Source organism: Hyaena hyaena, unplaced genomic scaffold (assembly GCF_003009895.1).
Source record: "Hyaena hyaena isolate Hyena2069 unplaced genomic scaffold, ASM300989v1 scaffold_240, whole genome shotgun sequence".
NCBI classification, from domain to species: domain Eukaryota; kingdom Metazoa; phylum Chordata; class Mammalia; order Carnivora; family Hyaenidae; genus Hyaena; species Hyaena hyaena.
This window is the reverse complement of record NW_024080873.1, coordinates 2366088-2388808: the sequence shown is the minus strand read 5'-3', so window position 1 is coordinate 2388808 and position 22721 is coordinate 2366088. Positions and strand designations below refer to the sequence as shown.

Here is a 22721-nt window from a genome sequence, read left to right as displayed (position 1 = left end):
CGGATCTACTGAATCAAAAACTCTGGAGGGTGGGGACTCAGCAATCTAGTATTTCTCATAAGCTTCCCAGGTGACTTTGATGTGTCCTTAAGTTTGAGAACCACTGCCTATAAAGGATGGAGTTGACAGTGACTGGGAAGGTGAGGCTACAGAGGGAACAGACTTGGGGAGAAGGAAGGCATCAGGGGTTCAGGTTAGGACTTGGGGAGTTTGTGATATCTTAGATATCCAGATGGCAAAGGAGCATTTGTTATTAAAAGTCTGAAGTCTGGAAGAGGGGTCTGAGTTGGAAATAAAAATTAAACATTGGTTATGTTTCTGAGAACAAAATATCATATTAAATTTGGTTGTATCAGTGGATATCCACTGTTTAGTGGTTTACCTTAACTTTGAATAAAAGAAGCAGAATGACAAGTAATGGCAACAAAAATACCTAAAAGAGGCAGCCTACAATCTATTTAAGTTTGCTAAGAGATTTGAGAGCTTTACAGGAGTACATTTTCCAGAACCTCCATTCATTTATTGTGAAGGTAACTTGTGATCTTTTCCTATTTTACCATCAGTACATTGAGGATTCCTAATATTTTGAGGGTGAAACTTAGAACTAATAAGATTTTCTAAAGTCATCAACTAGCTAATAAATTTCTTTGTTTTTATCATGAAGTAGCAATCCAGAATTGGTGGGGAATAGAGTAAATGCCTTAGTAGGCAATTTTGATTTTGTTTTCTTGTGTAGTAGCTTTTATGAAGAGTGAGTGGTTAGGGCAGGATGAAGGGAAGATAAAACATTCAGAACAATTGCAAGGTAGGGAAATACAGTGGGAAGCATAGATTTCTTCCATTACTATAGTTCATATGGCCACTTAAATACAATTTCCAGTGTTTTCTTAATACTATCAGTCATTAACAGTGACTCTGTAAGTAAAGCCAAAATATGAATCAGAATATGGCACTCATCGATATTCAGCAAAACAGCAAAATTAGCAGAAAAGACCAACCACTCAATAACAGAGGTAAAGCAGAGAGGTGTCCCTCTGTAAAGAAAAATGTCTTCTTTAAAAAAGAGAGAAAATAAAGACAAACTAATGCTTCTCCTGACCCTGAATCTATTTTCTGTATATTTTTTCAAAACCATTTTAAAGCCATTCAGATCCTGCCACCTTAGCTGCTGAGATATAATCTTTTACATTTCACCCAGTGAGTAAACTCTGGAAAGCCTAACTCTCTTTTATCCCACAATGTAATCTGATCCACCTATCCTCATCAGGGGACATCTGGGATCCATCTTATCTTTCCCACTGGCTAGTTGATTAACCAGAAAGTGTTTTGAATTGGATTCATATATGGCAGAACTCCACGGACCTTATGAATTATGATGGAAGCAAATAAAAGGTCAAATTTTATTTCTGTGCTTTTAAAAGAGAAAATTCTGTTGCTGTTCAGACTGGGTGCTTAAAAATTGGAGAGAAAATCTATTATATTGTATTAATGGCTAAATACAGTAATTCATGGGATCATCTGACTCTAAATAGACTATATCTTTTCAGAGTGAGGAAATCCTAACTCAGTAACCTGACACAGAGTTGTTAATCCACAGGCATATTACAGTCAGTTAGAAAGAGACAGAAGGCCAGGGAAAGTGTTAGATTCCTCATTCTTGCTCTGTTTATACTTAATGGTGTTTCTGGAGACATATGAGAGGCTGGAAGTTGAGGATCTTTAATCAGGTGCATCCTTCTGACACCAAGTTTTTGGCCAGGTTTTTGGTGGAGGATGTGTTTAGTTCAAATGGTCACTAGACTTTCCAATAATTTTAATTGTTTTCACCATTACTACCTATGAGCCAGGTTCAGTACATAGATAGATAGATACATACATACATACATAGATAAATAAATATATATGTGAATTAATATATATTAATATACACACATATATTATACATATAATATATACATATATGTTATATCTATTAATTCATTTTCTTCTTTTAATTATCTCCATTGAAAACTCATGATTCTTACTACTAAGCCCACATGAGAACGAAAATCACATTGTTTATATCCAGTACATTCAACATTCAGTACAACCCAAGGAAAACCACATCTCATGGGCAGAACTGATAACATATCGTGCCATAAAGCATCCCTCCAGAATCTGATATTTCAAAGATGATGCCCAGGATAAAACGTTAAATATTTTTCAAATCTATTAAGACATCAGTTTCTAAATCTTACTTTTAGGCGGATTAGGAAAGATGGTGGTCTCATGAACTAAAGTATAATTAAAAACTAAAAACTTCATGCATGGTGAATCTCTATACAAATGAGAGCTGTTCTGTTGTAATTACTCTGATCATACTGGTGGGACAAGGGACTGTGTTGACTGCTTGAGTTTCCACTCTGCAGCTGGATGATCCCAGATGTATCAGGGGTTCTGTGAGGGTCTTGAACTGTGCTTGAGATGTTTTGGGTTCAACAAAGAAGCCTTTGCCAAATCCTCTTCCCTTAATTTTTAAACATGTGTATTTCAAGGGAAATTTGATTCATATGTTTCTGATTCATTTACACTTAAATCATCAAAATGTTATTCTGTAAGAGCTATTTGATGTCCAAGAAGCTTTCTGAACCTGTTTTATAAGTCTTCTTAAGACCTTTTTCTTAAAACAGGAAGTTGCATTTTGCCAAGTACAAATAAACTAAAACATTAAAAAGGTTCAAGTTCAGTTTCCAACTCTGAACTCTGGGTTTTAAGTGCATTCTCAATTTAGCAAAATATATTTTCCCACCCCTACAAAAATATGGGTGGAAGAAAAGATAGTAATGATAAAAATGAGTAAAGGTATTCATAAGCATTATCATTCTTTGAGAGATTTCTCCCATTGTGAAAGTTCATGAAACCTGTAATAAGTTATTCTTGGAGCTATTTGAAGCAGGTGAATTGAGAACAGAACATTTTAATGCTCATGGGCTCTCTATGTTTTCTGTTTTTGTCACAGAAAAGAAAACCTAGCATGTTAATATTTTAACTTTTTACTTATTTTAACTTCGAATGCCTTGCAGTCTTATTTATTTTAGTAAAGATGGGAAGACTCAACACAGTTTGTTGAATAGAAGGGACTCTGCAGTTTTAGGTCTGTACTAAGACGATCTAACATCAATTTAAACATAACGGACACTCTTCTTGGAATTGGATAAATGCAGAAAGTATATCTGGTTCATAATAAGAGGTCTCTTAATTATATATTACGCATATTACTTTCGTGCAGAGGTGATTCAGCTTGACTCTGTAATTCTCTTACAGCTGATTCACGTTTATTTCTAGAAAAAGGAGGTAAAGGTTAATTATGAAAGGGGTTGGGGACCATTCTAAACAATTTCGTCAGTGTTCTGCTTTCTTGAGTCCACTTCAATATTTCTTTCGTATCATTGAGAAAGCAAGTGACTCTTGGGATAATAAGTATTATGAACTGAAAATACTATTTAAACATTATTAATTAAACTATCAGTACCGCTGTGGAAGTTCCCATGCAATGGCAACCAGGGGAAACTTGTTGATCGTAGAAAGTAGGTTTTACTCACAGTCTCTCTTGTGTCTCAAATGGGGGAAATTTAGGAAGAGGATGTGTAGACTGTGGGGGGGGGGTGGGGACAGGCAGTGTTCAGCCATAGGGTTATCTCAGGACAGAAGTGAATGAGGTCTAAGCAGAGACTGAAAGGAGCTACCATTAAAACATGTAGGTTCAGATAGGCTGTGTTGCCATCCTACATCTTACCTGTTGTGTGATTCATAGCATAGTTTTGCAGAGTGTGGTTTTTTGTTTATTTCTCATGACGAACAACCAACTATCCCAACAAAGTATAACACAATTGATTAATTGATAGACCTTTAAAAAGTTTTAAACTAGAGCCTATCATGTATGAGATTAATAAGTGATGAATTTTGGGGCACCTGGGTGACTCAGTCAATTAAGCATGAGACTCTTCATTTCTGCTCAGGTCATGATCTCATAGTCTTAAGATCAAGTCCGTGAGGGGCTCCAAGCTGTACATGGAGCCTCTTCTATATTCTCTCTCTCTCTCTTCCTATGCCCCTCCACTGCTCACACACATATGCTTTCTCTCTCTCTCTCTAAAAGAATAGCAATAATAAGTAATTAATTTTAATTTTACTTTTTTTCAGACAATATTTGAAATCCCTTAAGCCTCGTTGGGTACCTATGTATCTATACTTACGTTATATAAATTATTTTTCCTTTCATACTATGTTTTCTTCACTCCAAGAATATATATGATACTATTAGTAAAATACCTTTGAGATTTTATATTGTGTTTTAAGCTATTTTATGTTCATCTTAAATAAACACTTAATTGTTTATACACCATGTTGCCTGGAAAGAATTTATGCTGCCCCCAATATTAAAACCTTATATGCTACTTAATAGTACCACTAAAGTTTGAAAAAAGAGTCAGGAATTCCATTTTATAAAATAGAGTAATGCTATTCTTACAGTGCTTCTTTGGAGATTTTCAGAGAAGGAAACCTTGTATAAAGAGAACCCTCAAATATGATCATGTAGGAGCCTGGACCTGCTAAAGGCCACATGCAAACCCCTGAGTGAGATTTAAAAAATTATAGTAAAACCTTTCAACCAAGGATATTCTATAATTTTTCATAATAAATCCTAATCTGAACACATGTGGAATAAAATAAACCTATCTGAAAGCCTTTCCAAGGGACAGGTGATTCCTGCCTTTTTAGAGTTGAATCATACTTGCTTTCACTAAAGTGCATATTGTTTTAGAGAGTAAACATTGTGAGTTACAGTTTTAATTTTAAAATGCCCTTTATAAAGTATACATTTAAAATATTCTTATTTTCCACTGTTCTCTGCCAGTGTGATTTAAAATTCAAATTCAGAGGCTCTCATAATTCTCCAGCTTTTTCTGTTCAGTGGCTTCACTGAATAATCACAGTAATAACTACCATGTACAGTCTTGCATGTGCCAGTATTTGGCTGACATAAGCCCATGAAATTCTCACAGTGACTTTGAGAGCTGAGTATTATTATTGCCTCTGTTTTAAACAAAAGGAAACCTAGATTCAGAGAGCCCCACTGTATCACAGTTATGCTCTCACCTAACAAGCCCATACCTTTCCACTCTGCTGTGTTGCCTTAAGCCAAGGAAATTCAGATATCAATGCTCTTTTCTCTTTTTTGTTCCCCACATTTAATTCTCAATACTGTGCAGCCTACCTTTTAGAAAAACTCACAAACAATCCCACAAAAATTTTTGAATGAAATTATCATAGCTTTGTGCTGGAAGTTGCTATAGTGTTCTCATAGCTTTCATTATTAGAGCCGAAAGCAACAGACATGTTTTTCAACTAACCCTCTGACTTCAGTAAGTTTTACTTAAGTTACAAGGAAACTGAAATAGTATTACATTGTGGAGGGATCCATGGGCCAATCAACATTGTTTGGAAAATGTATCTCAAGGTGACTATTTCCCAACCAGTATCAATCAGATCTCCCTCAAGCTGATTACTTTCCCATTTAAATTTAATCCAAAAATGTATTTCAAGGTGATTACTTGCTCAACTCTTTACATTTTCAGGACCAGGCAATCATATGACCTCTCAGATTAAATGGGAGTGTCCATCTGTAACAACCAGGACATTTGCTTTGTTTTCTAAGACTTTGACAGACCACACGGCTTCTCCAGTTTTCTGTTTGGGCAACCCTCATAACCTTTGTGTGTCCCTCCCACCTCTCTTCTCCAGGACTGCCCACCAGAAGCAGGTGATTTCCGAGCTCAGCAATGCTCCGCTCACAATGATGTCAAGCACCATGGCCAGTTTTATGAATGGCTTCCTGTGTCTAATGACCCAGACAACCCCTGTTCACTCAAATGCCAGGCCAAAGGAACAACCCTGGTTGTTGAACTAGCACCTAAAGTCTTAGATGGGACTCGTTGCTACACAGAATCTTTGGATATGTGCATCAGTGGTTTATGCCAAGTAAGTGCTGGCTTCTTTCTATTCTATTTTTCAAGAAGGTTTTAGCATCTCTGTGTACTGCAATCTCAATCATTCAGTGTTACCTTTTATAGAGCTTATAAAGGATGGCAGTTTTGAACACTGAGGTTTAATTTCAGTTAAAACTACAAGTGTTATGTTTGTGTCAATGAAAAGAGGGCTGGAATTGGTTTTATTTTTTCTTGCTTTGAATCTCAGCTGAATATGAAAGGCTAAAAGCTCTTAGATGTGTGCGTGATTTTTGTATTAAACTTTGAAATTACCTCTACTTTCGTTGTCCCTGAAATGTATTTGTATGTGCATGTGGGGTGTGTGTGTGGGTGTGTGTGTGTGTGTGTTTGAAGGCATCAATTTTCATTTACTTAGAGCTTTGGAATTACTTGGGTAAGATTAACTCTAAAATCTCCAAGTAAACTCTAGGCAAACTTATTTCTTCATTATTGTCACTGTAATTTTGTTGAAAGTGCGTGCAAACTATTGAAAGGCTTGACAACTTTCATCCAGGCAAGTCTTTAAAATAGAGATAATTCTAAAAAATAAAATAAAATAGGGATAACAAAGAGGTTTGATTTCTGGTATCAATTTATCAATTGAGTGGGAGTTAGTAAGCAGAGTGAAAGTTAGTAGTTAGTATGTTTTCAATGCATTTTCCATCTTTATTTTTAAATCTACTCTGAATTAGGATGACCAACATAGTTTTCAGAGCAAGCAGTTGGTATAATTTCTTGTGTGCTCTACCTGACCAAATGCTTTTATATTTCACCAAGTGGACATTTGGGGAATCCTTGATTCTCCCAAAACAATAATGGTTGAAATTTCTCTCTCTTTAGAGTCTCTAATATAACAGCTAACAAGGTTAAGAAGAATAAGCATAAAATATGTTTCAGTAATTAGTTGCTCCAAATTTACATGTTTGCTTAAAACCTAAACCTATATTCAGATATAAAAGGAATAACTGTAGCATAAATTACTACAAGAAAGGTGAGATGTCGGACATGATTTCTGCATATGAGAGGGGAGACAGACATGCCAAGCCTTCATAAGTTCTAGAAGCATGAGACAGGGAAATGGTGGCATGTCCTAGCACTTCTCAGGTAGGAGGATGGAGATGATGTATAGATGCCTGCGGATTGATTTATACACAAGAAATATGTGATTTCAGATACAAATTTGAATATAAAATCTTACTATTTTAGAGATAGGAAAGGCCTAAGGGATTATCTAATCAATATCCTAAAAAACCATATATTTGAACATTGTGATATTCGGTGCTTCCTTCCCTCTCTGGGATTTTCACTGATGTTGAGATGGAATTATGAAATCTGTAAAAGCTTTGGGCATAATAGAGAATTGTAAAGCAAATATGTATAGAAAAGAGGTTATGTTATAAGGAATGGCAAATAAAATAATAATAATTCCTCATGTGTGTTTACTATTGGAATAAAAACAGACAGATTTCCATTTGGTAAATGAAAAAAAAATGGGAAAATTGTATGATTTTCTGAAAGCTACATGATTGATCATGAAATGGGACTAAATTCTAGGTCTCCTGATATCTACTTGCAAAGCTGCTTGCACTGTTTTACCATAATGAATGGACTAAAATAAATAAGACAGGTCAGCAAATTGGGTTTCATTTATTCCTGTTGCATAGGAGTTCAATGTGGCCTCTCTTTTCTAGACTAATCCTGCCACCTGGCCTCACGTACGTTGGCAGCTGAAAGGGAATCCTATCTCAGGAGTGAAAGAATGAATTTTTATAGATAGTAAATATGGAATGGTAGTGCTGGGCATTTGGTTACAAGTATAAACATGCCTCCTTCACTTCAATTCTTGGGCTTGTGACTTGTTAGATTTGGGGGGTGCAAATGTAAATTATATAATATATGAAAAGAGGCACAATCATGGTAAAGGAGGTGGAATAAGTCAGATTGCATATAGGTACTAATACATAGTTTGGCTGAAGAGCACCTTTCCCCCAGGTACACAGTAAGAAGACAGGTAGTTTGGGAGAAAATCATGGATACGTGAATGGCAGACAGGACTACGGCTAACAGTGAGTGAGTGCCAAGAAAGAGTTTTAGTGGAGAAAAGACGTAATCATAGTTCTGTTTCAGAAACATTAATATAGCTGCAGTTGTAGGACTTTAAAGTGCAAGGCGATAGAGCCAAAAGACCAACTGAAAGGAGGCTCTTAGAGCAGCCAAGGTGAGGCAAAATAGAAGTCTGGGCCAGAGCAGTGACAGCAAGAAAATAGCAAGAAAACTACGCCTAAAACCAGGAAAAAGTTTTCATTTTGATTACAACTAGGGCAAAGGGTAGAAAGCAATATATCAAATTAATCATGCTCAGAGGATCACAAACTACAACTTAATATGAATTTTTTTTTAAACTTTTTTTTTTAAATGTTTTTATTTATTTCTAGGAGAGAGAGAGAGAGAGACAGCGTGAGCAAGGGAGGGTCAGAGAGAGAGGGAGTTACAGACTGAAACAGGCTCCAGGCTCTGAGCTGGCAGTCAGCACAGAGCCCGACGCGGGGCTCGAACCCACGAACCGCGAGATCATGACCTAAGCGAAAGTCGGACGCTCAACCGACTAAGCCACCCAGGCGCCCCTGAATTTTGAATGGATATAATTGTGGATTCTTATTACCATTACCCCTGTGTTTTCATGATTAAAACCTACTTGGGTTTTGTAAAAAGAGGGAAAGGACAGATGATAGTGAGATGATAGAGGAATAGAGATGGAATGTTTAAATGCAGTGTGTACTTTTTTAGAAGGACAAGACTAAAGCTAATCACTATAAGAAAAGCGCTCACTACCACCTCAAAGAGTTTCAATACATAAATTCCATTCTACTTAGAAAAGAATCCTTTATTTAGCTTATATCTGTATATTGATGATTCAGAATCTTTTATTTAGCCTATATCTGTATATTGATGATTCATATTTTCGGTCTTTCATAAGAAACATTAAGAAAAAAGCCATATTTTCATAATTTTTGAAACAACAGAAGTCTCAATGCTAATTTAATGAAAAGTTTCTCACATTTAACAGCTTCTCCTAGTTTCCTGAAAAAAACATCATCTTCTCTGCCCTATTTTCCTTTCTCTTCCATTTCTACTACATTTGTTAGAGAGTCTTAACTCTTTCTCTGGCTCTATTTTTGCCTTATTATAACTTTTTTGACAAGCTGTTTCAAATATTTTTGATGCTAAACAGATATAAATTATAAACTATAAAGAAGCTAGTAATTAGCTTTGGATATAGCCTTATCTTGATAGAAAATGACAGCATAACTACAGAGACTTGTCATCCACAAGTACTAATTATTTCAGTTATACCTATGTAATACTCAAGTTAGAACCCGTTCCTCAAACTGGGAAGTTTAACTGTTTAAATAAAACTGTGGAGTCTTTGCCATTCAGAGCCGGGAGATAACTTAGCAATCCATAGGAAAGGATTTCATAGAGAAGGAGACCAAGACCTAGGAACTGTCCAATGGTTGTGAATGAGTGTGTTGTCCATAATTGTGGATTTGCTTCAGTAAAATACTAGAATAATCACCATTTATAATAAATACCTTATTCTTACTCAGTGATATTAGAGTAACCTATTAGGCAGTATACTCACTCTAGTAGTAGTAGTAATATTAATCATAAAATAGCTTCCATTTTTTTTTTGAGAGAGAGAATGTGTGTGTGTGTGTGTGTGTGTGTGTGTGTGTGCGCGTGTGCGCACATGCTCACATAAGTAGGGGAGGGTAAGAAAGAGAGAGAGAATCTTAAGCAGGCTCCATGCTCAGTGCTGGGAACCCATCTTGGGGCTGATCTCATGACCATGAGATCATGACCTGAACCAAAATCAAGAGTCATATGCTTAACTGACTGAGCCATGCAGATGCCCCATATAGCTTTCACTTTTGAGTGAATACCATATCCAGGCAGTTTATGTATATTTTTTCCAATACAAGTGACCTTTGAACAATATGGGTTCAAATTTTGTGGGTCCACTTATAAATGGATTTTTTGTCAATAAATACATTAGAAAAAATTTTTGGAGATTTGCAACAATTTGGAAAAATTTACAGATGAACTGGGTAACTTAGAAATATGGAAATTTTTAAGAAAATGTTAGTTATGTCATAAAAACATAAAATATGTGTAGATGCTAGTCAATTTTATCATTTGCTTGCCTAAGCAAGTATACACCCATCTATTATAAAAAAGTTAAAATGTATCAAAACTTATATACAAACTCAGATTGTACAATATCTCTTCATTTTTGATGTTGAATGTTAGTCATACCTATATCATCTACAGGGTTTTCTATCAGCAAGCAATATTGATATAGACATTTCATCTTAAAAACACATGACATAAATTTACTATATTGATAAACACAGTACAGGACTAAAAATGTATTTTCCTTATGATTTTCTTAACGTTCTCTTTACTCTAGCTTACTTTATTATAAGAACACAGTATATAATACGTATAACACACAAAATATTTTTAATCAACTATTTATGTTATTGGTAAGACTTCCAGTCAACAGTAGGAGAGCCTCAAAGTTACACATGGATTTTCAACTGCACAAGGGTAGCTCTAAACCTCAGCTTGTTCAAGGGTCACCTGTATTAACAACTCTACACATTAGGCAGCATTTATTCATTTCACAGATGAAGAACTGAGGTTCAGTGATAGCACTGCCCATAAACACCAAGTTCTGTCTGGTGCTCCTACCCCTTCTGGTGAGGCTGAGTGGACAGAGACAGGAGCCATGTAATGTTCAGGAATGGTTCCCAAATAGGGCTGCATACCAGATCACTTGGAGAGGGCACCCTCCTACACTGTTGGTGGGAATGTAAACTCGTGCAGCCCCTCTGGAAAACAGTGTGGAGGTTCCTCAAAAAATTAACAATAGAACTCCCCTATGACCCAGCAGTAGCACTGCTAGGAATCTACCCAAGGGATACAGGAGTGCTGATGCATAGGGGCACATGTTCCCCAATGTTCATAGCAGCACTCTTCACGATTGCCAAAAGATGGAAAGAGCCTAAGTGTCCGTCAACGGACGAATGGATCAAGAAGATGTGGTTTATCTATACGATGGAATACTACATGGCAATGAGAAAGAGTGAAATCTGACCATGTGTAGCAGCAACATGGATGGACCTTGAGGGTGTTATGCTGAGCGAAATGAGTCAGGCAGAGAAGGACAGATATCATATGTTTGCACGTATATGAGGATTAGGAGGAACTTAACGGAGGACCATGGGGGAGAAGAAGGGGAAAAATAGAGGGGGAGAGGGAGGGAGGCAAACCGTGAGAGACTCTTGAATGCTGAGAACAAACTGAGGACTAATGGGGGTAGGGGGGTGATGGGCATGGAGGAGGGCACTTGTGGGGATGAGCACTGGGTGTTATATGGAAACCAACTTGACAACAAACTATTTAAAAAAAAAGATACAACTCTTAGTCCCCATCCCCCAGAAACTGGGATTGAATAGTTCTCTGTATACAGAACACTCTCCTTTTGATCCTCTTGTTTGGTCAGATTTATGATCCACTTACAGATTGTAAAGCAGGCAGGATTTAAAGTCAAAGGCCATGAATTGTAATCTGGCTCTTTCATAACCTTGATCAAGTTGCTTAACCTTCCTGAATTGTATTTTTCAGTCTGTGGGAAAGGAGATTGTCTCACAGACTATCAAGCACTAAGTGAGATTATTCGTGTGAAAAAACCCAACAGACTGTCAAGTGCTATGGAAATGTAGAGCCCCTTGAACATTTTAAGTTGCAAAATATATCAAAGTTGTGGCTCCCTGTGTGAGTTTTCATAACTTTCAAAATTTTCTAAAAGGAGCTAAAGTAAGCAACTTCTTATTCTGCTAAAAACATTAAAAAAGAAAAGGAGAACGTTCATCATGCACTTCACCATCATCATTTCATAATTGAAATGTTAATAACAAAGACATAGTAGCAACCCGATTTCAGAATAGAGGACAATAGTTTGCCTTATGAGAAAGTTACTACCCTGTACTTACTTTTTTTTTTTCCTCCTGAGCACAGAAATTGTTACAGTGCTTCACAGACCAGCACTTGGAAAACAATGCCTTTGAGATCTAGTCCAGCCCAGAGGAATATTGCTACTAGTTATGATTTTCCCAGGATCTTACAGCTCCTTAATGGCAGGCTAGAGGTCACAAAATGTCAGTGTTTATCAACATTTTTGACTATGCTCCCTGTGTTATTTCATCAGCATGTCCCATGGGCCAAGATTTTGTTCAGCTTTAACGCTATCATTTATATATGAAAACAACAGGTTTAGTGAATATCTTTTCAAACCACATTCCCCTCTTTCCTTAGAATCGCTTTCATCCTAGAATCCAATCATTGTTCCTGGAGAGTCACTGTGTTGGTGTCTCTCCCTACCTTACATCTCAAACAGAAATACTGGGATTTTTAATTGCCTATTGTCGTTCAAGATTAGATGAAGTTGGAGATGAGGCAGAGCTGGGGTGGGGATGGATTTTGTCCTCATCTGAATAGTTAGGAGCAAAGGCTCTAGAGTCAGACTGCCTGGTTTGAATCAAGGCTCAGACACTCATTGGTATGTGACTTGAAGCAAGTTCCAAAGAGCTCAGTTTCCTCATCTGCAAAGTGAACCTAAGATTTGTAACTACCTGATAGGATTTCTATAAGGATTTAGTAATTCAATGTTTTAATTGCTTACCATGAGCTTGATAAATACTATCCTGCAACAGCAGTGGTAGTAACAGCAGCAGCGGCAGCTGCAGTGATGGTGGTGGTGGCAGTAGTAGTACCCAAATTACTTCTTGCTGTTGACTTTTTTGAGCGCATGGTTTAATGCAGTTATACATACAAAAGGGGATACTGACTTCCCAATGAATGAACAGACCTTCTGTTAATTTTCCTATTGCAACCTTCTTTTACTAACAGCTCCACATTGTACCATTATCAGCTCCTGATCCAGAGTAGTGAATTGCATCCTGTCCAGAGTTAATGAGCCATTACAAATAGGATCAGCTCTATTAGTACTGCTGTTATTCATTTATTTTCATTATCCAAATTACCCCATTTATATTTGCTGTAAAGCACAAAGCTGGTTTCTGTTTTAAATATATAAAAGTGAGTAGCATAAATTTACAGATAGAACATATGCTGCTGTTAAAAATAATGTTGAGGTTATTTTGAAGTCAAATTCAGAAAAATGTGCTTGATTTTTATAATTAATGAAATTCACAAGTTGCTACCTAATACATGTACATCAAAAAAGACAAAGTGTCATTATAAACCAGCTCTTTTGTAATAAATCTACACGTCTATAATATTGCTTATTGCTATTTTAGAAAATAAGGCATTTCAAAAAAGAAAAGAAGAATTTCTTCTAAGTAATGCCTTATAGAATATTGTTTTAAAGTTAATAATACAATTAAGAAGTAAGCTGTAAATTGGATCATGAGGTTTTCACATCTATACTATGGCAATGTTATAATGAACCATGCCTCTAACAAAGAAGTTCTTTCCATTTTTAATAACTCCTGTGGTGAGTAGTTAGAAATGAATTAAGTGGAATGATTATTTCTCCATCTCTGTCTGTGACCTAAGTCACTAGTATCAAATGTCTACCATTTATTCTAAAGGTGGTGATGTCAGAAACAAGGACTTGGCCATTTTCCTTCTGTGTTTGCAATCTACTTCCATGTGGAAGTACGATCATGCTTAAGGATTTAAAGCCTATTCTTTCTTTCTCTCCCCTCTGTGTGACACAGTAACGATGAAGTGTTAAGTAAGTTACTACTTACTAGTTAAATTTTGGCAAGCTACTTAGTTTTGGAACACTGTTTATTTCTTCTTCCCAAAAAAACCCTGCTATATGTTGGGTACTGAGGATACAAAGTTAAGTAAGACCTTTTCCTTCAGGAGTGATACTTTTGTAGGGTTGTTGTGAAAAATTCAGTTATTTAAAAAAAATTATTCATGTGACAAACATTTACTTATGAATTACCTGTGTGATATTGAAGATAGATGAATGAAGAGGGAAAAAACAAGTCTTTGAATTTACACTCTGGGGAGAGATATGACAAATATACAGAAAATTATACTATCATTACTATACTGTATGCCTCTCAGTGAATACAAAAATGTACATTCGAGACACTAAACTATATTCTCCTCACTGTAAATAGGCTGCTCTTTGAAGAGTATGGATTTGGCTTCATTTCTTATCTGCTCTAATCATTTATACTGTGCTCTTTAGTTTCAGGGTAAAGAAAGCCCAATTTTCTTTCTACAGTGTGTTTCTTTACTGGGCAGCTTAGGACAACAGAAGTCCTCCAAGCCATGGTTCCTCTGAGCCTCTGGGTAGAATCTTGCTTTGCCTTTTCCTAGCTTCTAATAGTAGCCATCAGTCTTTGCCTTCATCTTCACAAGGCCATCTTCCCTCTGTGCCTGTCTCTTTGCATGGCCTTCTCCTGGCTTCTCTTATAAGAAAACCAGTGATATTGGATTAGGACCCATTGTAATTGAGTATGGCCTCATCTTAACTTTGTTATATCTGCAAAGAGGCTCTTTCCAAATAAGATTGCATTCATAGGTAAGGAGGGGAGGGAGTGGTGAGAGAACTTCAACATCTTTTTGGGAAGCACGATTAACCCACAATAGCATACATCTCTGTTTATTTGTATATAGCACAAACAGATACATATAAACACACAAACATATATGTATATACATATACTTTTTTAAATGTGCTTATTTATTTTTGAGAGAGAGGGAAAGCGATGGGGGCAGGGGGCAGACAGAAGATTCAAAACAGGCTCTGTTCCTGATGTGGAGCTTAATCTCACAAACTGCAAGATCATGGCCTGAGCCAAAGTCAGATGGTTAACCAACTGAGCCACCCAGGCACCTCATACGTATACTTTTCATAGTGTGTAAGAACCACATGGCGGAAATTAGCCTGTGGCTAATAGGTGGGATATTTAACTAAGGCATGGGGTCAAGACCTGCTCCGAGGAAGAGAATTAAAAAGACTTTAGCCAGTGGCTAGAAGTGAAGAAGGACAGTGGAGGGATAAAGGACTAAAGAGGGTGTCAAGACCTATGTTGTGAGGAGATGTGTAAGGTATATTAAGAAGACTGTTGACTTGTGATATGAAGGACAAAAGAATACCTTTGAAATAACTCAAGCAGACAAAAGATAAGGTAAGATATGCATTTCAGGTAGAGCACCCTATCTGCACTGAGGGCAATAGATTGGAAGGGGGCAGAAATCATTAGTGGGATGAGAAGGAGAGATTTTAATACAAATTAGGAGATATAATCCATGAACTTGGTGAAGTTAAATGCAGCAGGAAAGAAAATTGAGATGATGCCTGGTTTTCTAATTTGAACAATGTGTGTGTGTGTGTGTGTGTGTGTGTGTGTGTGTGTGTGGTGCCGCCATTCATTGGAGTGAAACATAGGAACAGGGTCAGGCACTGGTTTGGGGCAGTGATGAGCGATGAGAAAACAATGCATGTACAATGACTGTCTGTTTTATGGTATTTGTGCAATGATTTTGCATCCTTTCTCCCTCCCTCTTAACTCTATCTTCTTAATTGAAAGGTGTGTTTCCATTAAGTTTATATAATCACAGGCCTATTTATGCATGATTAACCTTGTCTATGGCCTTATACTAGCTAGATAACAAGTCAGTCTAAATGTTTGTCTCTTTCAGGAAAAACTGAAGTCAAACTAATGTATACCATTTTAATGTTCCTTGAGGTAGCCTCTCTCCTTGAAGAGCTAAGAGGTATAAAAAGTGACATTTCATAGGTCTTCATTCATCTCAAATTGTTTCCTTCCTGCCATCCCAATTAGATCCTTTTTTATTTCATATATCATGTCTACTCATAGAAAACGTTTCTCTGTTGTATTGGAATATTTTTTGTCCATCTTGCTATTCAGTTGTGAGGTGGGTAACCTTTCTTCCTATAGCTTTCAGGGAAAAACTTTTTTGAAAATTATAGCCATTTAATTTGTCCTGTGAAATTAAGCATGGACTAGGAAAGACAGATTTTGTTTTCCCAAAGAGATTTAGTAGATGAAGCCAGAGTGAATCTAAGGTAGAAAAAATGCAAATGTTATCCTTTTCCGAGCTATATCATCTACAGAGTACACTGTGCATATCGCCAGGTGTTTGTGCCAATTCTTTGGGATATTGTTATCATTTCTATTTTACAACTGAGGGGATTGTCGCTAATAGAAGTTCATACAACTAAAAATAGGTGAAGCTGCCATTCAGATCCTCTTTTCTCTATTACATGTCACTCTTTCTTCTGGGAAAAGATATTTTCATGATAAAGCATCGTATCGGTGAGCACACCTCTTTGTTGTCTAGGGGTGTGACTGTGTGTAGCTCAGGTAAGGAAATCTATGGCTTGGGATTCTATGTCTCATTAAATGAAAGCCCTACCAGGATCTGGCAACTTTCTGGAGTCATCTCATTATGCTTTGTTTCACATACGATTCTTTGGCCCACTTTGTGAAAATACCGAATATGCTAAAGTTCACCTAATTATCTCTAAGAGTGTTTCAGTACTGTTAGCTGAAACAGCTGAAACTACAAAGTTTGATATTCCTCAAGACGGCCCCCACTTTTCATACCAGCTTCAAGTTTGGGATCTCCCAACCTCGGGTTTGGTAGTTTACTAGAAGGAGCCACAGAATTCACCGAAAGCTACTATGCTCAGAGTTACAGTTTGTTACAGCAAAAGGATACTGATGAAAATCCGTGGAGGGCAGAAGTGCATAGAGCAGGCTCCAGAAGAGTTCAAGTACAGAACTGCCAGGTATCCGCACCCAGGTGAGCTGTGTAGCCTGTGCTTGCTTCTCTTAGCAACACTGTGTGACAATATGCATGGGGTGTTGTCAAGCAGGGAAACACCCAAGTCTTGGTGTCCAGAGTTTTAATTGAGGTTTGGTCACATAGACATAGTTGACCTCCTGCATGGCTGACCTTAACCCCCAGTCTCTCTAGAGGTTGAATTGATAACATGTGGCCCCAAGCCATCACCGTAAATCAGATTAGTACCATAGACAATCTGGATGGCCCACAGCTCCCAAGCTAACAAAAACACCCATATTGGTCAGGAAATTACAAAGGTTTAGGGATTACCTCCCAGGAGCCAAGGGTAAAAGCCACACCTCTCTTAGGGCAAAGTTTATCTATCCTTTACTGAATTTTTGGAGTGAATTTTTGGAGCTATTGGTTTGTTCAAAATAAATTAATACTCACTGTTCATCACTAGGCTATCCCTTGGGGTGTATAGTGATGACCAGGACTCAAGTCCACCTCCCAAGGAGTCAGAGCCCCCACTGACTGAAGCTCTGCAGCAGTCATAGCTAAACTAAAAAATATTCCCTGCTTCTCTCTATTTATTGTTTCTACCTTTAGAGAATCACCTTATTAGTGGTGCAAGCCTTCCATTAGAACTACTGCAATGTTTACACCAGAGAGTTATTCGTGTGTGTGTGTCTTGAAATGTTGTGCAGAATAGTGCTTTTGCTTTGGAAAACAGTCTGGCAGTTTCTCAAAATGTTAAACAGAGGTACCATATGAACAAGCAATTCCACACTTAGGTGTACACACACACACACACACACACACACACACACACACACACAGTACTCAGTTATTTATAGCAGCATTATTCATAATAGCCAAAAAGTAGAAACAACCCAAATGTCCACCAACTGGTGAAAGGATAAATAAAATGTGGTCCATCTATATGAAACATTATTCTACATTAAAAAGAAATGAAGTGCTGATACATGCTATAACATGAATGAACTCTCCAAACACGATGCTAAAGTGAAAGAAGCCAATTGTATCAAGGCAAAAAGTAAATTAGTGCTTGCTTGTAATGGGGAATGACTGCTAATGAGTATGGGCTTTCTTTGGGGGGTAATCAGAATGTTCTAAACCAAGTTTGTGATAGTTACACAATTCCATGAATGTACTAAAACCACTAAATTGTACACGTCAAGTGGGTGAATTTTATGATATATGAATTATACCTCAAGAAAAATGTTTCAGGGGCACCTGAAAGCTTAGTTCGATGGACATCCAACTTTGGCTCAGGTCATGATCTTATGGTCCGTGGGTTTGAGCCCCACATCAGGCTCTTTGCTGACAGCTCAGAGGCTGGAGTCTGCTTTGGATTCTGTGTCTCCCCCTCTCTCTGCCTTCCCCTGCTCTCTCTCTGTTTCTCTGTCTCAAAAATAATTAAAATATTTTTTAAAAAAGGAAAGTTGTTTTTGAAATGTAGTACAAAGATTCAGAAGTCTATGGACTAAATCTAAAGGCTGTGTTTTCTGTGAGAGTGATCTGATCTATTTAACAGAGTTAATATGGCTCACCCATTAGTCTACATGGGTGTCCTCTTAATTCATTATTGTTTCAAGAAATCATTTCAGACCCGAATTATCTATATGTATTAAAACTGATTTAGAAACTGGCATATGACAGGTCTTGAATGAATTATGCTGAATGCATGGATAGTGATATCAAGCTGGAAGTTGTACAACTTTCCTTTTTTCTTTTTCTTTCTCTTTTTTTTTTTTGAGAGAATTAAGTTTGGGCTTGAGAAAGTCTTTTCCTAGTAAATTTTTGGCAAAGCATTATCTGCTTAGCTGTATCCGATATTAACTCTGCTACTTAACTCACTGTATCAGATATTAACTCTGCTACTTAATTCACTGAGTGATTTCACAGAAGACAGTTGGAAAGTAAAAAGAATATTTACAATCTTACAGTTTAGTGCTTCTATTTTACATTTAGGTATCTGAGGTCCAGAGAGGCTCAATCAAATTTTTAAATAGGGCTGCTGTGTGTTCCTGAATTAGACTCAGCAGGGATATGAAGACAGTCATGACCCTTGCCTTCGAGAGGCTCCCAGTTTTGAGGTGATGAGGTACAAACACAAATAACTATAATCAGCAGCAGCACGTGAAAAGAGGGAGAAAGTGAGTGTTAGACTTAGTCAAATGGAAGTCTTAAGTCTGACTTCTAAACTTACTATCTGTGTGATCATGGAGTAATATATTAGCTCTTTAAGCCTCATTTTTCTTGCCCAGGAAAAGGTAAGAATGCCTAATATTAATACTAAGAGCTGATTATTATTGAGCCCTTTACCTACCAGGCAGTATACTGTGCAAGCACTTTACATATATTACTTCCTTTAAGTCTCCCGTGAACCCGTGGGGGATTATAATGCTATCGTTGTTATAACAGAGGGAAATGAGGATTAAAGATCAAGTATTGTTGATTGATTCGTTCAATTTATTGAGCATCTCGTACTAGGCATCTGGCTAGAAACCAGTGATACACTCCATGTACAGAATGCAGTAGAAGCCGGTAGGAAGAGTGTTGGAATTTCCTTTCGAGGAGGCTGGAAGACCTTGATGCCCCCGTCAGGTTGTCTCTTCCTCACACTCAGTCTTTCAGGGAAACTTCCCAGGGGAATTAATTTTTATTCTCATCTCTTGTGCCTGTTACTTGCTTATTTCCTTTGTCTTTATATTAATTTCCATGACCATCTAGCCAGTTAAATCAAGAGCCCCTTGCTAGCAGACACCATGTCCCACCTATCCTTTGTGTATTTAGTTTGATTTGCACAATAGAAGACAGTTGTGTGGATGGATCAACAAATCAATAAATCTCTTTGTTGACTGTTTTTGTCTCCTGATGACCAAACCCTCTCTAAATCACAAAAATTACTCATTCTGAATGTCTTTTTAAAATTTTAAATTTTAAATTTATTGTCAAGTTAGTTAATATATAGTGTGTACAGTGTGCTCTTGGTTTTGGGGGTATATTCCCGTGATTCATACAACACCCAGTGCTCATCCCAACAAGTGCCCTCCTCAATGCCCATCACCCATTTTCCCTCTTCTCCACACCCACCTCTCATCAACCCTCGGTTTGTTTTAATTACTTGGGCCTTGTTCTCATTTCCTTCAGGCTGACACAAAGTCCATTTATATAAGTTTAATTTTTTTGTTTTATGATACTAAGCTAGAAATACTTTAGAATTTGGGGTCCATTCTTGATTTATCATGGCTTAGGGGATGGCTCAGGCCTACCCAGAACCTTTGGCTTGCTTAGTACATCACCCAGACCAGATTCTCTGGATGAACTCTCATTGCTAGAGCAATGAGATCCTTCCTGGGATTAAACTCACAAAATATAAGGTTTCCAAAGGCCATAAATATCAATTAGGATTGCAGTGTGATGTACTTTTCCCCTCGAATGTATATTAGAAAATAGATCTGAAGAATGTTTTCTCCTACAGGATATTCCATGGTTTAATTAGATGATCCTCAGACACAGTTTTAAATAGTTCAGTTCTCTCCATAATTAATATAATTATTAAGTTTGCGGTCATAGGTCTTCCCAGAAACTTGAAATACAAGGTTTAAGTATATGAGAAATTTGAAAGATTTGAAACTTTGCCTTAGGTTTAGGAAAAAAAAAGAATAGTCATGTAAACATCAGGAAGCCTTTTTGAAACTAGGTGTCTGAAGTCACTTCATAATATTGTTTAAAAATGTGAAAAATGAGGGGCGCCTAGGTGGTTCAGTCAGTTTAGCATCTGACTTTGGCTCAGGTCATGATCTCCCAGTCCGTGAGTTAGACCCCCATGTCAGGCTCTGTGCTGACAGCTCAGAGCCTCGAGCCTGCTTTGGAGTCTGTGTTTCCCTCTCTTTCTACCCCTACCCTGTTCAGGCTCTATCCGTGTCTCTCAAAAATAAACAAACATTAAAACAAAATTTTTAATGTGAAAAATCAAATCTAAATTTGAAAAGCAATTAGTAAGTAATTATACACTAGCTGATTGGTATATTTCCAAGGAAATATCAAGTAAAGGTATAATTTTTTTAATGTTGTAGCTACTTTAATTACCAAAATCCTTACTAAAAACAACTTAAAGCGTCAGGTACCTTGCTGATTTTGAGCCATGAACATAATTTTACCCAAGTTTTAGCCTACTCATGGTTGCCAAAGACTGTCCTGGAACATTCCTCAGAAGGGCTACTTGCCAGTATCAAGAAAATCCACTCAGACGCCTAAAATTAGTGTCATACATCCCACCTGTCCCCCTATTGCCTTTTGGTTGTACTGCCTTGAGGAGTTCAAATCAAGAAGGTACAAAGTGTTTTTGCTGTGGGATGCCTATTTGTGATCCAACGGAACACTTGAGAATCTGAGAAATCTAGACAGAAAGGCAAAAAATGATATGTGTGGTTAAATGAACACAGAGGCCAAGACAAATTCAGAGGGCTTGGGAAATATTTTGAACCTCTTTACAAAGCTAATTACAAAACAATGGCTTTGAACGAAACCTTGGAGATAACCAGCTGAATCTCCTCATTCAGTTTCTGAAGACACAGAGTATCGGTGCGGGCATGTGACCTACCCAAGATCTCTGAACAAGCAAGTACTGGAGCCCAGATTGAAAGCTGGACATCTTCTGGCTCCAAGTACAGCGTTCTTTAGTCTGTATTAAGTGCAAGTGCCTTTTGTATGTGTGATTTTAAGTACCTATAAAGTTTAAAGCATTCTTCTGACTTGAATTCTTTATTCGTTTTGTTAGTCTCTTTTACCATTATTGAGTACGTTTCAGTCCCCTGTGGCCAAATTATCATAGAACATTCCATTCACTTAAAAATAGTTGTACTATAAAAGAAAATACAAGTGGAAAACCTTGCCAACAATAAACATTCTAAAAAATGTAACACACACCACTTCCATTCCTGCGGAAATGCCGAGGGCAAACCTACTCCACCTGCAGGCTGTAGCAGTCACACAGTGGCCAGGAACCAGTGGCTGGCTAGTCCCATGTGCACTTAGGTTTATGACTCAGTCTGAGTCTGACTTTAGTTTCTTTGCCAAGAGAGCTACAGGTGACTTAAAGAAACAAACAAGTATTTTAGGGAAAGAGTGAGTGGGGGGTTAGGGAAGCTTGGGAAGAAATGGCCAAAGTCACATTAAAATGAAAGAACATAGCCAGTGTTTTCCTTTCCCAAGCTCTTACCTACTGCATATTTGACTTCTGTCATCTCCCTGTCCTCTAGTCTTCTTCTAGTGGGGAGGAGTTCTTCCCACTGGGTACTCTCAGCTTCTGAGGAAGTTCTGACAACTGTTGCGGAGCCCAATGCAGGGCTCAAACTCAAGAACCATGAGATAATGATCTGAGCTGAAATCTAGAGTCAGACACTGTGCTGCCAGCACAGAGCCCGATGTAGGACTCAGACCCACGAAACCATGAGATCATGACCTGAACTGAAATCAAGAGTCAGGCGCTTAACCAACTAAACCACCCAAGCACCCCATTAAAACATGCTTTCTTAGGCAGTGTGTGTGTAGAAGGGTTTCATCGGGGCTACATAAGTCTGGCCTGGTATTTTCCCAAGTATTCTCCAGGTTTCTTTCTGTAGTTTGGAGTATAGTTTCCGTTTTGTTCCCAGATGATTATCACTGCTCTGAAGCAGAGGTTGCAAACTAGCAATCCTCTGACCAAATACATCCCCCAGTGATAACTTAAAAAAAATTTTTAATGTTTATTTATTTTTGAGACAGAGAGAAACACAGTGTGAGCAGGGAAGGGGC

The 22721-nt window shown here is 37.4% G+C and overlaps 1 protein-coding gene across 1 annotated transcript in view; it reads left to right on the top strand.

Moving 5' to 3' along the window:
• ADAMTSL1 (ADAMTS like 1) overlaps positions 1 to 22721 on the top strand; it is a gene marked incomplete at its 5' end in the record, with an annotated part of 328947 nt that overhangs the window by 27495 nt on the left and 278731 nt on the right. The window contains one exon of the mRNA XM_039244420.1: positions 5785 to 6021. Coding sequence (XP_039100351.1) covers positions 5785 to 6021 — 237 coding nt within the window. The remainder of the gene's footprint in view (positions 1 to 5784; positions 6022 to 22721) is intronic.